Raw genomic sequence first — 17,349 nt, forward strand, 5'->3', positions numbered from 1 at the left:
TCCTATTGTTGGCATGCCATGCTAAAGGAATGACAACTTGGTTCTTACTTTGCCGATGCTTCAAGGTTTGTTTATAATTTCAGTCATTTGGTACCTTAAACTTTATTTTAACTTCAATTGCAGGAGCTCATTGGAAAATCATGAAGTTTAATAGCACTAGGACATGTCCACCTAATACATGTTAATGAGTGCGGGCATGCTTAAATCTTAGCAGTCCAAAAAGTCAATGAATTGAACCACCGTGTATTGAATTGGCATGGAGTTATTTGTCGCCTTCAAGTTACCACATTTGATTATTTGGTGGAATGGTGATTGCAGCGTAATCAATCATCTATATCACATAAGGTTGCTGATGTAGCAATTCTTAATATCAGTAACCAATACGTGAGCAGCCCAATTGTCACGCCTATGATAAAACCATTGTGTCTCCGATGTTGAATTCGATAAGAGTCGCTCTTCCTCCTAGAGAAATGCCCTCTTTACGGGGTACCTCACACTAGAAGCAATCAAGAAGTTGTCGATAAGAGTTTTGTATTTGACGTGTTGGCTTAGTTGCTCTTAAAATTGAATCCGCCAATGAGTTATACATGATAAGCCCAATGCATGTGTATGGAGGCGTTGATGACACTCTTATTGCGATGTCTCACTAACCCGCTAAGTCCGCGACTGGACCGACAATACAATTAGTTATGACAAGTGTACTTGTGAAGTTAAGTAATAGGATGAGTCCACCATTGTCTCAAAGATTCTTTTGGTTATCTCATTGTGGATCGCAGAGTTGCAATGTCCGGAAGGAGTCTATCAAGAAGATTGAAGTTGAATATATAAAGAAAGCACAACCCGATCTTAGAGTTTTTTTCCTAATTGTTTTAGAGAACGACTTGGTGCATACCGTCTTTGCAGAGCCATTGGTCTCATCATTTAGTGGTTGGTGTAGGTGCCCTTACTATGAAGTGGATTTTTTGAGTGGTAAAATCCCATATGGGTCAGTCCTTAGTCCTTTCATGAGAATTTTATTGTGGTTATGGATACAAAGATTGGTGATGGGATTTAAGCATGGGTAACTTTACATGAAGAAGACATGCCTACTTTGAATCTGAACTAGAGCTCCTTGCTTGGAAGAGATGGGAATAAGTAGTCATAATGATGCAGTCCCAAGTAGAGGATAATGAAAAGCGCAAATGTTTTTGTCTTAACATTAGCAGGACTATAGAAAGCTCAAGTGTCTTAAGAATTTTTAGAGTTGTAAGAATATTCTGTTTTTCACTGATTTTTTTTTTCTTTACTACCCCAACAAATATTGATAGTTCAAACTATTATGACCCTCCCAAGTAAGTGAGTACGACTTTAGAACTGCTTTGCTCATATTTTCTCCGTAAGGCTTTAGACTACTTTGCTCATACTTGGGCCATAAACAAAAACTGATTAAAATGACCAACTGTATAACGTAACTGTAGTTAAATTTTCAGAACTCCAATTGTAAATTATGCGATGTGATCAGTGTGTTTATTATTTACCAAAGTTGAATTTCCTTTATCTGCAGAAACAAGATGGATTCGATCGGAGCTTATGTGATGAAGCTTATTGGCCATTTGGAGATTGTTGGAATAGTTAATATGCAAGTGTTGGTGGGTTTAGGTACTACTTTGCGAGATTTTGATTAGACATTCTATTAGTACGATCATTCATGATTGATGTAGGCCCCTCATCCTAGCCAGTGTAAGGTCTGCGTGTGTTCCATTTGGAGATGACAGATCTAATGAGGACATTTCTTATTATTGTTTAAGTTTCTCAATACGTTATGAAGACATACTGTTTAGGAGAATTGTTGTATAATTATTTTGTATTTGAATAAAAACCACCTTTTGTCCATCTCTAGCTCGATTTTTTTCTTCTTCTAATAAATCTATACTAAGCTTGGAAGGGATTGTAGAATTAGCAGGTGACTTCCATCCAGAGTGTTGCAACTTCTATATGTTACTTTTACCAATGCTTTGAGAGATTCGATTTAACAGAATTTGATGTCGTTTGCATCCTGCAGTCCTTGACAGTAGTTCCCCTGACTTTATCTTTTTGATGTAGATGGATATTTATCCGTATTCGGTGTTTTACATATTTTTCGAACGATACCTGGATATATGGAGGACAACATTGATCAACATTGCTATAGCTCTTGGTGAGAACTCTTAAAACTTTAATTTGTCAATTGATTATTTCAGAATTTAAAATAGATACTAAGGGCAGTGTGGTCCTTTCTATCTTACAGAATCTTAAGTTTGAAGTGTGATTCACATCTGACTGCTTACTGAAATTTCTTGGTCTTTGGTTCAACAGGTGCTGTTTTTGTTGTATGCCTGCTAATCACATGCAGGTGTGTATACTTCTTCTTTACCTTGCATTATTTTTTAATCTATGATAAACTGAGAGTTAAGGAAGTGATGTTCTTTATGCTTTCAATTTTAAATCGCAGTTATGGAGTTCGGCTATCATTTTATTTGTCTTGGCAATGATGGTTGTGGATCTTATGGTAGGTTTAATTTCTCTAGCTATGTGCATCCTTCTATGCTTCTGTTTTAATTTCCGATGCCGAAACAACTGTTTTATGTCATATCTTGGCAATGCAACTCACACTTGTGTAAGTTAGAAATTTTAGTATGTTCATGATGGCTGGTACACACATTTGAGCCACATTAATCGCCTAATGGGTTTCAGACCTTAAAGAAGCAACATCTCATCACCAGTTTCTCATCTTTAAATGCTACTGCTAAATATGCTAAACAATCTAGATCGGTTCTGATAGAGCACCTATGCTAAACAATATATATATTAAAATAACTCATATATACATATATTTATAATTAATTTTAAAAATACCATATCTTACGATACACGATACGATATGCAAAAAAATGGAAAACGATATATTATATGATTTGACAACTATGCTCTCCTCCATTAAGTTCGTAAGATATAAGAAAATTTGGTGTGTGGCATGTTTTGTGCAGTCTACCTTCTTGCTTTTCATTAAATTCACATCTTGATACATTTAATTTTTTTTTAGTTTTGTTTTCTCTTTGAGATATAAGTGACTTAATTTTCAAATCTAACCTCAAGGGTGCCAACTTTTGCCATAATAGAAAGTCACGACATTCCCAATTTGTGAAGGGTTCATTGTCCTATTTGTATATGATCTCTGTCTTGGTTTCGAATGTTATTTATCTCTTTCTGTTTGGTTATGGTGGACTATTCTAACAATTGACCTTTGCCTCTTGCAGCAAAGAACCTTATACTTGCTGGCGTCAAATCTGTGACATTGCATGACGAAGGAACAATGGAATTATGGGATTTGTCCAGCAATTTCATCTTCTCTGAGGTTGATGTGGGAAAGAATCGGGCATTGGCTTCTGTGCAGAAGCTTCAGGAACTAAATAACGCTGTTTTCGTTTCCACCAATACAACCAAATTAACCAAGGAACTACTTTCCAACTTTCAGGTATTGTTTCCACGTCTTCTCCTATTGTTGTATCTCCTGATGGCTCAGGTCAGCCTTCCATATATAATAAACTTAGCACAAGCGCTTGAGAGTTAAATTGTATACATTCTCACTTGAACCCAGAAATTTGAAGGAACTGAACTTCTAAGCTGCGTTTCTCTTTCTATATAATTCATGACATTTTTCATATGCTTATCACTTGCACAAATCCCATAAATTTTGTTATATAGTAAACTTGCAACTGAAGTGCTTGAAGTAAAATTGGATGCCTTTGTACTTGAACAATATATTAAAGGACCCAAAATGTTTCGATGCATTCTTTAGAAAAAAATTTCATAGTTAACGGATGTGCTTATCACACATAATTTCGTTACTTTAGTGCTTTGTTGGTTTTGTTTGATTTTTGCTCAGCTGCATATTGCAACCTGTTCTTTTGTCCCGGAACACTCTACACATTAGTGTTTGATAAAGATATTGATTCTTGTGGCTTTCAACTCATTGCACTTCTTTAAAGATACATTACCAATGGTGCTTGGTATGTCTCATGAATTTGTTCAGAGTCTCCTACACCACTAACACTAAATCACAAGCTAACAAGTTCTCCTAGGCAGTGTTTAAAGAAGTGCATCTAAGCCTTAGAGGTGCTTGAAGCTTAAGCCTTAATATTTAAAAAATAAAAAAATGGATGAAAAATGGACATTGATAGTGGAAGTTTGGGATTCTAATAGAATGAGATGTTTTAATGCTCAAAACATAATCTAATAGTGAGTTTTTAATCTTTAAAGAAGTTATGAGGGGTTAAATTTTCAAAAAAATCAAAGAAAAAAAGTAATAAGAATATGTGTGAGGCTTAAGCAGTTAACCATGAATGCGCTAAACCTATAAGAGGCTTAAGGCACGCCTTGAGGCATAAACCTCAGTGCATTATTTAAAACCTTACTCCAAGAAATGGCTGTGTATTAAATTTATAGCAAATCATATTGATGTTATGACTTATGAGTTTATTGGAACACACTGTCACTCACAATTTAATTACATTTGATTACTAGATCTGATTTTTTAGATTTATGTTCTCTGCTACGAAGGCTGGCTATAATAGCTGCAAATGCTTGTGTTTGCCTGGGTCTATTTTGAGCTCACTTTTAGATTTCCGATTCAAGGTTTTCTAGAAAGTGAATTTTATGAAGTGGTGGAAAGCATTACTACAGGTGTAGCATATCTATATTCTGATAAAACAATGTTTGAGTAGCTTCTTCTTCGGTCTCTAGCTTTCTTTTGATAGGTCAATTTGTTTAACTGTTTCTTGAGCTCTCTGCTCATTCTATGCTGAACTGTAGTGAATTGTATATCAGTTATGTCTCCCAGACTCTAGGTGAAATGCCAACCTGACTAGGACCTCTTCATTATTATCAATTAATCGCCTAATGGGTTGAACTAAGGGTTCCAACTAATATGTGAATTTGAATCCAATAATAATACTTGAGAACTGAACTTGAATACAAGGCACTCAAGGTTTTCTGATATGTGAATATTGGCATCATATAATATCATATTTAGGTTGCAATGTTTAACTAATAATACCTTTTAAGACAGGGGTGTTGATGGTGGGATTTAAGACAAGCTAAAAAAATGTGATTAATTGTTACTAATGCCATTACCTTTGGTCATAGGTAGCATGCATACAATTAGATCCATGCTATGCACGTGCCCTATCGTCAAACAAATTATACTATACCAAATTTTAAATGCAATACCTTGACTAATTTTTTTCATTGTCTTATGAGTAGGAGATTTACCATGGACAAGTGAACAACTTGTGGTATGCATACTAGCCGAACCAAATGGTGTCGCTTTACACCAGTTGCTGAATTCTTTTTTGCACATGATACTAACATGCATGTGACCTACTAACACAATAAGAGTTTTTTTGGTTAATCAATTGGAATGGGTTGTCAATCAGTCCTGTCATACTAAGAGTTGTTAATTAGTATGAGTGAATTGGCTTGCAGTTCAAGATTAGCTTGCATTTCTCTATTTTTAACAAGGGGATTAGTTTGAATTTCAACATTCTTTTACATGGATTCATGTACCAGCGGGGTACTTACTTGAACATAGGCTACTATACTTATTTCAGTTTAGGATCCAAAGTTTTTTGTACCATATATACTTGATAAACATTTTTTTTTTTGTTTCAGGCGTCTTGGATTGAAAATCATTTCTAAGATAGAATGAACCATATTGTATTATCATTCCAATTAATTTCAAAGGCGTGAACGGTAAGTATCTATCGGTTATATGCGCTTTTACAGTTCAAAATTTACTTATATTGTTTGTATGCAAAAAGGTAAAGGATTGTTGTAATTAAGTTGCAACTTTGGTATCATGTCAAGTATAAGGTGGAGAGGTACAGTTCACTAGAATTGTCCTAGCACGTATGCCCAAGACTCATGGACTCTTAAAAGTAATCATTACAGGATTCCCAACAAACAGTTGGTGACTCTTGCAGAGAAAGCTATTAGGTTGTCAAATATTGTTTTTAGAATTTAGAAGGAAAGAATCACTAGCTAATAGGTGTATTAGCATGTTACTTGGGGGAGGATCTTTGTGTGAACAATGGTCTCTTTCATTTTTTTAGTGTATAATAATTATTCATACCTGTAAATTGCTATCACTACACCATAACAGGCTATTTGCAACGGCAAAAAAGCGTTGCTAATAATTTTCGCAACGCTTTTTAAGCGTTGCAAATATGGCGTCGGTAAAGTGTTGGAAATATTTGCAACGCTTAAAAAGCGTTGCAAACAGAAATTTCCAACGCTTAAAAAGCGTTGCAAACAGAAATTCAAAGCGTTGCAAACAGAAATTTCCAACGCTTATTATAACTATTTCGTACACATATTTAAAACCTTTGCAACGGTTTTTTATTTCACGAACGCTTTTTAAGCGTTGGTAATTTGTTAAAATTTTACCAACGGTTTGTAAATCGTTGCAAAGTTGTTAGTTAATTTAAAAAAAATAATTTAAAATTCATTTGTAACGGTTATAAACCGTTGCTGATGGGTTGCTAATAAAAAAAAAATGATTTCTCATATTTTGTAGCGAGACCAACTAAACCTACAATAACCAATGAATACAAGAATCCAATGAATACAAGAATGGTTTAGACAAATATATATATATATATATATATATATATAGCTACAAACTCACTCCAAACTGAAGCAAACAAAATTAAGGACAGAAAGCAAACTTCTCACGAAAACAAACCACCCTTGCTTTCAAAATCTTCCCTTCACTCTAGAAGGTCTTTGGCATCTTCAACCCAAAAAGTTCAATGCCTTCGATTCCCTTCCACGCCACGTAAACCCCGCCTGCGCCACGCCTCAACCCATCGCTCTAGCAAGTAGCATCTCCTTGTGCACTCTCCAATTTGATTATCAATACAATGAATAGCCATTAGAAAATAACAATGCAAAGAAAAATTAAAAACACTGTGACTACCAAGGATGGCACAGTGGAATGAAAAAAGAAATAACAGAAGGCTGAACAACTGAACTCTTGGGATATGAAGACACTGAACTTTTTTGGCCGAAAGTAACATGTTTGATAGATAACACTACAAACGCCATACAACTAGCTGGAGAAAACCTTACCTTTGGGTTCTTCACGGTCTCATCCACACTTAGAATTAGGCAAGTTGCCTCTGTTGTCGATTTATAGCATTTATCCGAGACATTTGCAATCACGACCAATGTAGGTAAAAAAGAAACCTAACAAAGCAACATGGGAAAGAACATTGAATACCTTAACAACAAAGCAGTTCCCATACAAAGTTGGCAAATGTATCTATGATTCCACCAAGTGTTTATATCGACCCGTGAAGGGGCACTCTCACCTAATGACATGACATGTGATTAAAAATCGCACTTCAGCCTTTCATAAACAATTTAAACCGCAAAACGAACAAAGACATACACAATCGAAACCATAACACAACCGGCAAGTGTCAACCAAGCTAGGATGTTAAAAGTAAAGAAAATAGTGCAATAGTGCAAAGTCCATTCTAATAAAATCTATTTATCTAATAGTGCAAAGTCCGGACTTATAAGTTTATTCATAAGCAGATATCAAGTTGCCTGATTTATTTCCCCATTCAACAATTTATTTCCATATCCATTATCAAAAATCATTTGAGTTGTTCTTTAATGCCAAAAAGAAACACATAATAACAAGTCACATAAATTTCTTTTTCGTAACCACTAAAACAATAATAACCAATAGAATAATATCCCAAGGTTCGAAGCATCACAAAGTAATTGATTATATGTAGAAAATCACAAAGTGTAAGGACCTATGAAGCTCACCTAATTTTACTTTACCTTTTTGCATGTACAACAGCCAAGATAGTCTTTTCGATTTAATATGAGCACTTATTACTGTTGGCACACGTATAATGAAGTTCGATCACAAGAGGGCTTGCAATCTTTTTCCGCTTCAACAAGCTCATTTGAGTAAAGTTCTTCCATTACGCAAGCTGTGTACATCATATGCAAGATCCAACTAAATACACGTACCTGTCCACTAATAATTTGCACCATGTCAATGTCAGGAATTTTGAATAGAATAAGAAATTAAGAATCATGTCTTCAGCAGGTCCCAAGAAATGTTCCAGAAAATAAGTTTTAAACAATTCATACGTTTTTCAAATATGGACATGTGCTTGTAATAAGTGGAAAATTAATCAAGAACCGCCCCATTCTTGTTGGAGAGGCATTCGGCAACAAAATGATTTACATAGAAATTCTTAACAGCTCCTTCTTGCCTCATTTGTAGCTTTGTTCTAATTTCATGCAAAGTTCCTTGACTATCACACCATCCTTCCTGAAGATAACAATGTTATTATTACAAATTTGAATGCAACTCTAAGAAATTTGCATAGTAGCAAGCACATTGGAAAGAGAATACATCGTTCCACATTACAGAAGTCAGCTACCATACCTCAACTTGTTTCAACATATCTTCCTTGTCTGCGACAATCACTCAAAGAATTTCTGTAGACGACCTCCTCTACAAACATGTGAGCACGCCTTTGCTTTTACACGGGCCTGAACACGAACAAGTGCCCGCGCATGCACCTCAATGTCACACAGCTGTTTGTTTTTTCTCACTTGGCGGCCACGAACAAGAGCCTGCAGCCGCATGACTCCTTCCAAGGCTCTTAATGCCCTTCTTGCCTGAAAATTTGTTTAAACACAATTCAAGGAAGAGTATACCAATTTAACTACAAGCTTAAGTATTGTTGGATAAATACATACTACAAAAAGATGATGTCCTAGCTAGATGGGGAAGAGAGTTCAACTAAGCTGAATCTAATATTCCTTGTTGTATTTCTAATGATTACACTCTATCCTACCAGGGGTTCAACAGTCATACAATGCTTTCAATGTTCCACACCAAAGGACATTTCTCATCCCACCATTATCCTAATTAAGTAGCCAACCACATTTATCAAGAATTATCCTCTCCCTAGCACCAAATGAAACCAGATTTTCATTGCCTTCTTCATAGAATTACCACACTTATCCAACTCAGCCATAGGATATCTAAGTTTTTAAATGATGAATTCTATAAAATAATAAAAGATGACAGCTTAGACCCTTAGGAAAAAATCAGTATTTGGTTATACATTACCTTGTAAAAGCACAAGAAACTTTCTGTCGGTTCCACAAACACAACAAACATTACACAATAAAACTTGGAGCACCAAGGCAATGCATCTGACGACAAGCCACACCAACTTTCACTAAATTGGCATCTTAAGCACCTTGGCTTTGACGGTGCCCGACATCAAAGATAGATGCCAAACGCACTACCACGTTAGAATTAACTAGTTCACTTTGCTATGCAGATTCATACCAAGCCTAGATACAAGTCCAACGTCTTGCTTTATTACAGTTCACTCAAAAAGATTTTTTTTTTTAAATTAACTTAAAAAAGTTTAGTACTCAAAATAAACTTAGTATTTTCAACCATTCCAATGAGCAATGATATTCACTAGCCAGAGTCCCCATCTCTCAAAAATTAGAAATGGTCCATCCATTCAAGTATTAATAGTGGACACAAACTCTAGGAGTCTAGGACCAACTAATCAACTAAAGAGAAAAACTCAATTGCATGAACATCAATGAGCTGAAAATTAGAACAAATACCAACTATTCTTCAAATTCTCTCTAGTTTCAACTCTTTCCCCAATAAGTGAACACTTCGTAACAGAAACCAACAACACGTCAACACTAACAGTAAATTGAGATCGATGTACCTCAACAACACACATTCCATCATAATCTAACCATCCATCAATCTAAAAAACAAGCTTAAGCAATTCAAACTAAAAACATAACAAAACATTAAAACAAAAGAAACTCGATTACCAGAAACCCACGAAAAGCAGTTTGAATCCGGATAGCAGCCCATTCTTGCCTCACAACCCTGAAATTTTTAGGTGGAGCACGAACTATAGTAGCAACAAAGAAGATTAAAAGCATCGTAGAAATAAGAACACTCGAAGTCTCCTCGGGCGGCTCTATGATGACTTCGTTTTGAAAACCTTTTCCACCTCAGACTCAAATCTCCGATGAGCTTCTCCATAGTTTCCACTTCTTGTTCTTATTACCACTAACCTTCTCCTTCACAAAACAAAATATCCAAACCTTAAAACTCAAGAAAACAAACAAAAACAAGAAGAAATGAAACAAAATGAGAGTTTTTTTTTTTTTTCCAAACTTACTTGGTCATCTTTTTCCTGGTTTTTCACACCAACTATTGATTTTAGGCATTTCCCTAAAGCACCCATTGTTAAAAATCAGTTCTTTGAGCTGATTCCACCTTCAAAACTTCAAACAGAGAGAGAGTGTGTGTCCTTTCTCTTCGACCGACCCTTCTATATATATATAATAACACGAGATTAGTCGAAGTAAGAGAAAGAAAATAAGAAAGGGAAATTTCAAATACCTAACCTGATTTCAACATAAGGTCGGAACAATCGGAAGTCTCAGACAATTCTGAGCTTTCACGGCTATCGTCCCCTTTCTCAATTAAATCAAGTAGCATCTTCGAAATGTTATTCTAGGCACATCTCCTTTTTCTTCAGCGTCTTATTTGCCTTCGAGACTTACTTCAATCATTTCTGCAGTTTGTTCAAACTTCATTTCTAGATTTCTATGTTTTAATCGAAGGCGAATTTGGTTTAGTAATGGGAACGGGAGAGGAGTGGTGAAGAAGAGACGAAGTATTTGGGAGAGATGGGAACTGATTTTTGAGTTGTAATTTATTCGAGAGAAGACGCGGTCCCTCAAGTTGTAATTTTTTTGCATCTTAGACACCTTCACGCTGCCTTGCCGTCACTATAATTCTTAAAACTCTTCAAAATTTAATTACTTAACAGCTCTTCACAGCTCTGCTTTACCAGCTCCTTGAGTCACCTTCAAAAGTTTAACCATTGTATGCTCAAAAAGTCCCCTGACTACTTCCTTATCTGATATTGAAGCAAACTGACCAATTGTGGACTACAAACGGTACAAATAGAATTACTAAACTTCTCAAAGCCAAAATAATGGTTCTTAAGGATAACACAGCCATGGGGATCATCGAAAATCCTTTTTTTTAGTAACTACAAAAAAATATGATGAATGGATAAAAGTTTACAATGTCCAAAATTTCAATCCTCACTGTTAACTATGTGATTTTGTCTATATGCAGGTGACGAGACTGCCCCACACAAAGATCAGCTCTTATTAACATTTCCAGGTGGGTCAATTGAGGGGTATCACGAAATACATTTTACTACATACCTATATGAACGTGTGAATACTAAAGATACAATGAAACTTGTGAGCAGACTTTGAACTAAGAAAAATAACAAGGGAAATCCATGCAATAAATACATCTATCTCAATGAAGCAGGTAACAAGCATATGCAAATACTTGCACACATCCACCACTATCAGTTGTTGATTTCATGAAGACGCCGGATAATACCGATAAAAATTCGCGAGCAGCTAACTTCAATTACATTCAAATTCCTACCGCAACTTGAGGGGTATAAGTTGCTTTAGCTCTTTGTACAAAGAATGCTTATGTTATCATTGAGCGAGATCATTTTTTCTTCCAACAAACTTTTGTTCTCATTGAATGAGAATCAGAGACTCGAACAGATTATGCCACGCACATCGCTCATCACAAAGCGCATCACACAATCCTTTCTTCGATCCTTGAAACTACTAGCAAGATCTAAAGGATAATTACAAAAGGCAGGTAACAAGGACCATAGAGGGTATATAAGTGCATCCGCACTCCTTGAAGAATAAATCATCCCTCTTGCTCAAGCCGCCAAGCATACGATGCATACAGTTAGGCCACATAAAAGAAAGAAAACGCAATCAATCTAAAATGATAAGGTTCATACCATCCGAGACTTTTGTCTTAACTCTCCAACCTTGCCCAAGATGGACTTTCCAAAGAAGCTTAAACTAGCACCAACAAAGATATTGCTTCAAAGATAGGAAACAACCACACATTGGCTTTAGATGGGTCTATAGCTTCCGGTTAAGGGTAGAAGAACTAAGAAACGCCGGTCCCATCGCACCAAGAGCTAAACCAAGCATTCATGAAGTCAGAGAAAAACAAAACGTGATGAGGTCAACACCACTAAATCAAGCGCCACAATACTACAAAGAGGGTGATTTAATGACGAGTTGAAACTTGGAAGAACAAAACAACAATGTACAACTTCAGAAATAGAAAGTAGAAATTCAAGTAACTCATCACAGGGGTATTTACTTTTACAGATTTAACAAATACCACCTTTAGTTACCTGTTTGAGTCACGGGAGTAAACAAGTAAATTCATTTGGGACTCGAAAGAAACTTGACAGAGGCTGAAAGTCACTCCTCGATTTCACCCTATCTACAAGTTCTCTCATAAACCCTTAGCCTATCGCCCCATCTACAAACACAGTTTTAAGAGAGATTTTCGAATGCAAGCATGACTGGTTTTTGAAAAAAGAAGGGGGTGATATTATTAGAGATGATGACTTCGAGGAAGACATATATATTAATATACAAGAATGTTGAAAGATAATGAGAATATCCCGACTTAACGAGAATATCAGATGTTCAATATTGATTTTTCTAATATATATGTCCACTAATCTTTACAAACTATTTTGCATTTTCCTTGATATCAAAATACCATACTATATAACCTATATGTCGGTAAAATATATAGAAAATCAAGGGTTTGATATTTATCATTTTGTTTCAACAAAGTGCGTTCTTGAAATCTGAAATTGCACCATAGATCTCTGAATCTATCAAAATAATGAAATGGATGAACTTAAAATGGTATCATCACATGTAGTTGGCTAAATGCAAAACAATAGTGAAATTTAAAGGATGTGAGGAACTGAGGAAGTGATAAACCATGATAAACCATGATGAGACAAAAGAGTAAGTGAAAGAAAAGGTACCTTGTGGAAGTTAAAGACCAAATCTAGCTCACGTAAGTTCTTGTCAAGAAATGATCCAAAATCTCGACAAATAAAGCCAAACTCATTATCGGAATGTCAACACACATGGAGAAGAAGAGTCCAAAGATATCTCCGTAGATAACCTTGTGTGTGCGAAACTAGCAAGGCCATGACATGTATTAATAAATAATAAACAATAATAAAAATTGAAAGTAATAAGTCGATAGAAAGAAACCTCGACAAAGTTTGTGAACTTGGGATCGCGATTAACAACCGACGATGAACCTCGATTCGACTTTGTGCTTTTCGAAAGAGGAGGAGGGGTGAAGGACGTAAAAGAGGGACAAGGGTCACCAAAGAAAGATAAAACCCTAACCTAACCCAAATGGGCCGTGAGAGAGAAAGAGAGGTTTTCTATTTTGACATACCGACGGTGATTTCTTTTTGTTTCCCTATTTTTGAAATTTCGGTTGTTTTGGTTTTTGATTTGTAACACTTCTCCAACGCTTTTTTAAGCGTTAGCAATTAATTCGAAATTCACTCAAATAAACCAACGCTTTACAACATTGCCAACGCTTATTTAGCGTTGGCAATTTACTAACGGTAAATAAGCGTTGCAAAGCAAAAAAGGTGCGTGTTGCAAATATCCTATTATGGTGTAGTGTATAATGGCTATCACGAGCCCCGACAAGTTTCAAGAGTAGTGATCACTCTGCTTTATGTTCTGATTATTTCTTCTAAGTATCAGATCCAATCATATCTCTCCTCTTTGGTTGGGATCAGAAGTAGCTAAGTCGTATCCACCTCCTCATGCCAACAAGACTTTCTTGCAGTGTATTCTATGACCAAATTAGTCCTTTAGTTTTTTCAGTTGTTAATATGTTCTTATTGTGCTTAGAAGGATAGGTTAGGTGCATGTACTTCTGCTTACAAACTGAAAGAATATAGGAGATGATTAATAGAACTGACTTGAAGATCCAGTCAATTACGTTTTTCTGTACTATTCTTAAGATTGTTTTTACTAGACTATGCAGTAAATAATTAATTTACTTAATATGTGGTTGAGGGAAGTGACTTTTTTGTGTATGTTGTAGGGATACCGATAGTAAGGAATATTAGTGAGCTCCCACAGAGTGACCATGGGAGCGAACGACTATCACACATGACAGTTGCAGGTTCTCTTCTACATGGGATGAAAGAGGTTTGTGTTAATCCTTCATAAAGTTAAGTTTTTGTCTAATTGGGTCTCATTTGACAAGCATATTGAAAGTAAACAGCTCTGTGTATAATATGAGTTATAAACTGAGGTATGCCAACTAAAAGTTTATCTCTAAAAACTGACATCTATAATTGAATCCATTTTGCTCCCCTTACCCAACTATATCTGTTACTTTTGATTTTCAGGTGGGAGTATGGCTTCAGACATTTGCTCCGGGTTCACGAACGCCCATTCAGAGGCATTCTTGTGAAGTGGTTTTCATTGTCTTGAAAGGGACTGGTGCTCTTTTTCTTGCCTCCAGTTCACATGGGCCGAATCCAGGAAAGCCACAAGAGTTTCCTATTTTTCAAATAGTACATTTCATATACCTGTGGAACGATTTTAAATTGGTGAAATAGGATATGTTAACTTCTTTGGCTCTTAAACCTTATTGCCTTAGCAAGATCCTCATAGGAGTTAATTATGGGATTTACGCAATGTAACCTATCCAATTGTAGTTTACGTAAATGTGAATCGTTAAACTCATTCCAATGTGAATAAATCTTGGTTCTGTCCCATGAGGCCATTGCATTCAAATTGATCTCTTCCTTGTGAGGTGCTGATGTAGATTCTGATTCTGTGATAACCCAATTTGCTAACATGAAATTGACCAAGGCCTATTATCACTTGAACGCTTGAAGCACCAAGTTAGAGACCCATAACCCAAGTACCCAACCAATATGGTTAAGTACCCATAACCCAAGCACCAAGTTAGAGGGTTCCAAAAGTAAATTTGTTTCGTGACTAACTTAAGTTTTCATTGTCTACGTTCTACAGGACATGTCATCATGCCAACCGACATTGCGAAATACTAGAGCCAATGTCTTCGGTTAAATAGCAGCAATTACTCAAGACTACCTCTCCAGTTTAGGCTTATCGAGCGTGCCCAATTTACCTAAGGGTTGGATACTGATTTCAGTGAATAGCGTTACATAGATGCTTTTGATGCACTAACATTTTATCTTTGTCGTTTGCAACGTGCACTTGCTATGATGAGAGGCTCAAAGTACATGTTATTTGGAGCTATACTTAAAAGTTTATTGCTTAGGTATGTCTGGAAATCAAATAGGAATAAAGTTCCATTCAATTCAAAATTTAAACGGCTGCCAGTGTGTCTGCTCATACATAATGTCAATTGTAAGTGTGCTCACCCAAATTATGTTTATACTTTTAGGCAAGTTTTGTTTAACATCGCGTGCATAGCACGTGCATCTTGCTAGTACCAATAATGGAAGTACCGACCACTCATACTATGAAGAGTTAATTTCACATGTACACCCGAACGCACTACTTTGATGTTTTATCTAAATTCCCCTGGGAAACAAGGAATTGCAATCTTCTATAACATTCAATAGACAGGCAAAAGTACAAGATTCCAAAGCAAATGACTTGTTCTCAGACAATTCCCCACATTGGGTTGCAGAATGCACTACGTAGTTTGCTAGAGAATTACATGGTGATAATCTAAAAAAGTACTAATCGTAATGGAGGATAGACAAGAGAAAATGTACTTTAGATCTTCTCTATCAATGAGAAGCTGGGGATGCTGTACTAATTGTCTAATGTCCAAAAAAGAAAAAGAAAGAGACGAGCAGATCCTTGTTAGTAATTCGGGATACGGCCAAAATTCGGTACGGCAATAATTCGAGAATTAATCAGTGATTCAAAAAACGGTACGGTCAAATATTCGGTCAAAAATTCACAATACGGCAATTATGCGGTGTTTAATTAATACGTGTTTTAAACGTTTGGTTGCAAAAATTTAGAAGTCAAAAAATTCGTGATATTATGTTAGTAAATATTAAAAATAGTTGTCATTATTTACAACATAACAAATATATCTAAACAATTTAGCTATAAAAACATTGAAACCAATTGAATGGTCTACATAGGTACTTTCATTTATCTGTTTTTGGATTGAAATTACGGTTCAAATTTCAAAATACACACACCATGATATGACAATTTAAATATTACCCAAAAAATATAAAAACAAAGCTTTTGGATTAATTTATTACTAAAAATATAAGAGTTGGGGACTTAAACTCTTAAAATAAGAGTGAAGACATAAAATATATAAAAAATAACAAAAGCGCAACCCAATTTTCATTCATTTTATTATTATTATTTTTGGAGTCAAATTTTTAAAAAATTCGCCAAAATACGTATTATACATTTCAATGCAAAAAATCACGAACTATTTAAATTTTTTCAAACATTCAAAAATATTATACGTTTATCCCTTAAAAAAATTCAATTGGCGAATTATTCAAATTCGGCCAATTGCACCTCACATTATAATATTCTAGCAAGCTGAGGCCCCGTTTATGCTATTGTACTGGGTTATGGGTTGCAGTGGGCTCTGATCAAACCCGACTCAATAAACTCAATTTTCAAGCCCGCCCTCTTCTTCTTCGGGGTTTTTTAATTAAGAGGTACCCAAAGGTTTTACCAAAGAGATCAGTAACTCAATAGTGTGTAGCGGGGTTCGAACCCCATACCTCTGATATCATCACCCAAAGGTTTTACCAACTAAGCTAGAAGGCACTTACTTAAAATGTGTGGGCAAGCCTGTTTTTAAAGAGATCAGTAACTCAATAGTGTGTAGCGGGGTTCGAACCCCAGACCTCTGATATCCAATAGTGTGTAGCGGGGTTCGAACCCCAGACCTCTGATATCCAATAGTGTAGTGTGTAGCGGGGTTCGAACCCCAGACCTCTGATATCCAATTGTTAACTACATTTGGCAAGTTTGGAATTTTTTGATTTTTTTAATTATTTGTAATAATTTTTAGAATAGTTAGGAGATCATATCTACAAAAAATTAGTCTAATCCAAAATTTATAAATCTCCTAACGATTTTGAGTTTGTTTACGTGTCAAGATAAAATGTGTCCCTAGAACCCCTCCCTTGCAATTATATCATGCATTTGAACAGTAAACACGGTTAGTAGACCCAAAATCTAGTATCTAAAGACAGAGATAATGATGGCCAAGGGGAATGCAGTTATATACCTCCATGCGCCTCCTAATTAGATCAAGGTATAAATTAGTAGACATATATATTTGGTTAC

General features: G+C 35.6%; 4 protein-coding genes across 9 annotated transcripts in view; 3 read left to right on the forward strand and 1 right to left on the reverse strand.

Moving 5' to 3' along the window:
• LOC147484484 (uncharacterized) overlaps positions 1-17,349 on the forward strand; it is an 85,055-nt gene that overhangs the window by 37,632 nt on the left and 30,074 nt on the right. The gene's annotated exons all lie outside the window — the stretch shown is intronic.
• LOC147484487 (ubiquitin-activating enzyme E1 2-like) lies at positions 24-14,771 on the forward strand. 5 transcript variants are annotated; one of them, XM_086580479.1, is made up of 9 exons: positions 24-65; positions 1,544-1,638; positions 2,083-2,176; positions 2,335-2,371; positions 2,471-2,527; positions 3,276-3,493; positions 5,281-5,769; positions 14,114-14,220; positions 14,424-14,771. In XM_086580479.1, the coding sequence occupies exons 5-7, from the start codon at positions 2,473-2,475 to the stop codon at positions 5,323-5,325; spliced, it is 318 nt and encodes a 105-aa protein (XP_086436605.1). In that variant the 5' UTR covers positions 24-65; positions 1,544-1,638; positions 2,083-2,176; positions 2,335-2,371; positions 2,471-2,472; the 3' UTR covers positions 5,326-5,769; positions 14,114-14,220; positions 14,424-14,771. The 5 variants fall into 5 exon arrangements, with proteins under 5 accessions (XP_086436605.1, XP_086436607.1, XP_086436609.1 ...); XM_086580481.1 differs by having other exon boundaries at positions 5,689-5,769; XM_086580483.1 differs by lacking the exons at positions 14,114-14,220; positions 14,424-14,771 and adding exons at positions 11,252-11,299; positions 11,456-11,555 and having other exon boundaries at positions 5,689-5,769.
• LOC147484488 (protein IQ-DOMAIN 6-like) lies at positions 7,974-10,346 on the reverse strand. Its single transcript, XM_086579756.1, has 5 exons — positions 10,281-10,346; positions 10,167-10,179; positions 9,925-10,085; positions 8,569-8,727; positions 7,974-8,383 (listed from the first exon to the last, which is right to left on the reverse strand). The coding sequence occupies exons 1-5, from the start codon at positions 10,344-10,346 to the stop codon at positions 8,231-8,233; spliced, it is 552 nt and encodes a 183-aa protein (XP_086435882.1). The 3' UTR covers positions 7,974-8,230.
• Positions 13,971-14,636, forward strand: LOC147484489 (auxin-binding protein T85-like). The gene is made up of 3 exons (XM_086579757.1): positions 13,971-14,016; positions 14,114-14,220; positions 14,424-14,636. Exons 1-3 carry the CDS (start codon positions 13,971-13,973, stop codon positions 14,634-14,636), a joined length of 366 nt encoding a protein of 121 aa, XP_086435883.1.

This window comes from Coptis chinensis, chromosome 8, assembly GCF_015680905.1.
Source record: "Coptis chinensis isolate HL-2020 chromosome 8, ASM1568090v1, whole genome shotgun sequence".
Taxonomy (NCBI): domain Eukaryota; kingdom Viridiplantae; phylum Streptophyta; class Magnoliopsida; order Ranunculales; family Ranunculaceae; genus Coptis; species Coptis chinensis.

Coding starts and splice junctions, on each gene's coding strand:
- LOC147484489 (XM_086579757.1), top strand. CDS start 13,971: ATGATTAATAGAACTGACTTGAAGATCCAGTCAATTACGTTTTTCT. Junction 14,017..14,113: donor CCAGTCAATTACGTTTTTCT/GTACTATTCTTA, acceptor TGTATGTTGTAG/GGATACCGATAGTAAGGAAT. Junction 14,221..14,423: donor TTCTACATGGGATGAAAGAG/GTTTGTGTTAAT, acceptor TTTGATTTTCAG/GTGGGAGTATGGCTTCAGAC.
- LOC147484487 (XM_086580479.1), top strand. CDS start 2,473: ATGGAGTTCGGCTATCATTTTATTTGTCTTGGCAATGATGGTTGTGGA. Junction 2,528..3,275: donor TGATGGTTGTGGATCTTATG/GTAGGTTTAATT, acceptor TGCCTCTTGCAG/CAAAGAACCTTATACTTGCT. Junction 3,494..5,280: donor AACTACTTTCCAACTTTCAG/GTATTGTTTCCA, acceptor TCTTATGAGTAG/GAGATTTACCATGGACAAGT.
- LOC147484488 (XM_086579756.1), bottom strand. CDS start 10,346: ATGGGTGCTTTAGGGAAATGCCTAAAATCAATAGTTGGTGTGAAAAAC. Junction 8,728..9,924: donor CTGCTTTTCGTGGGTTTCTG/GTAATCGAGTTT, acceptor ACAAATTTTCAG/GCAAGAAGGGCATTAAGAGC. Junction 8,384..8,568: donor AAGCAAAGGCGTGCTCACAT/GTTTGTAGAGGA, acceptor TAATAACATTGT/TATCTTCAGGAAGGATGGTG.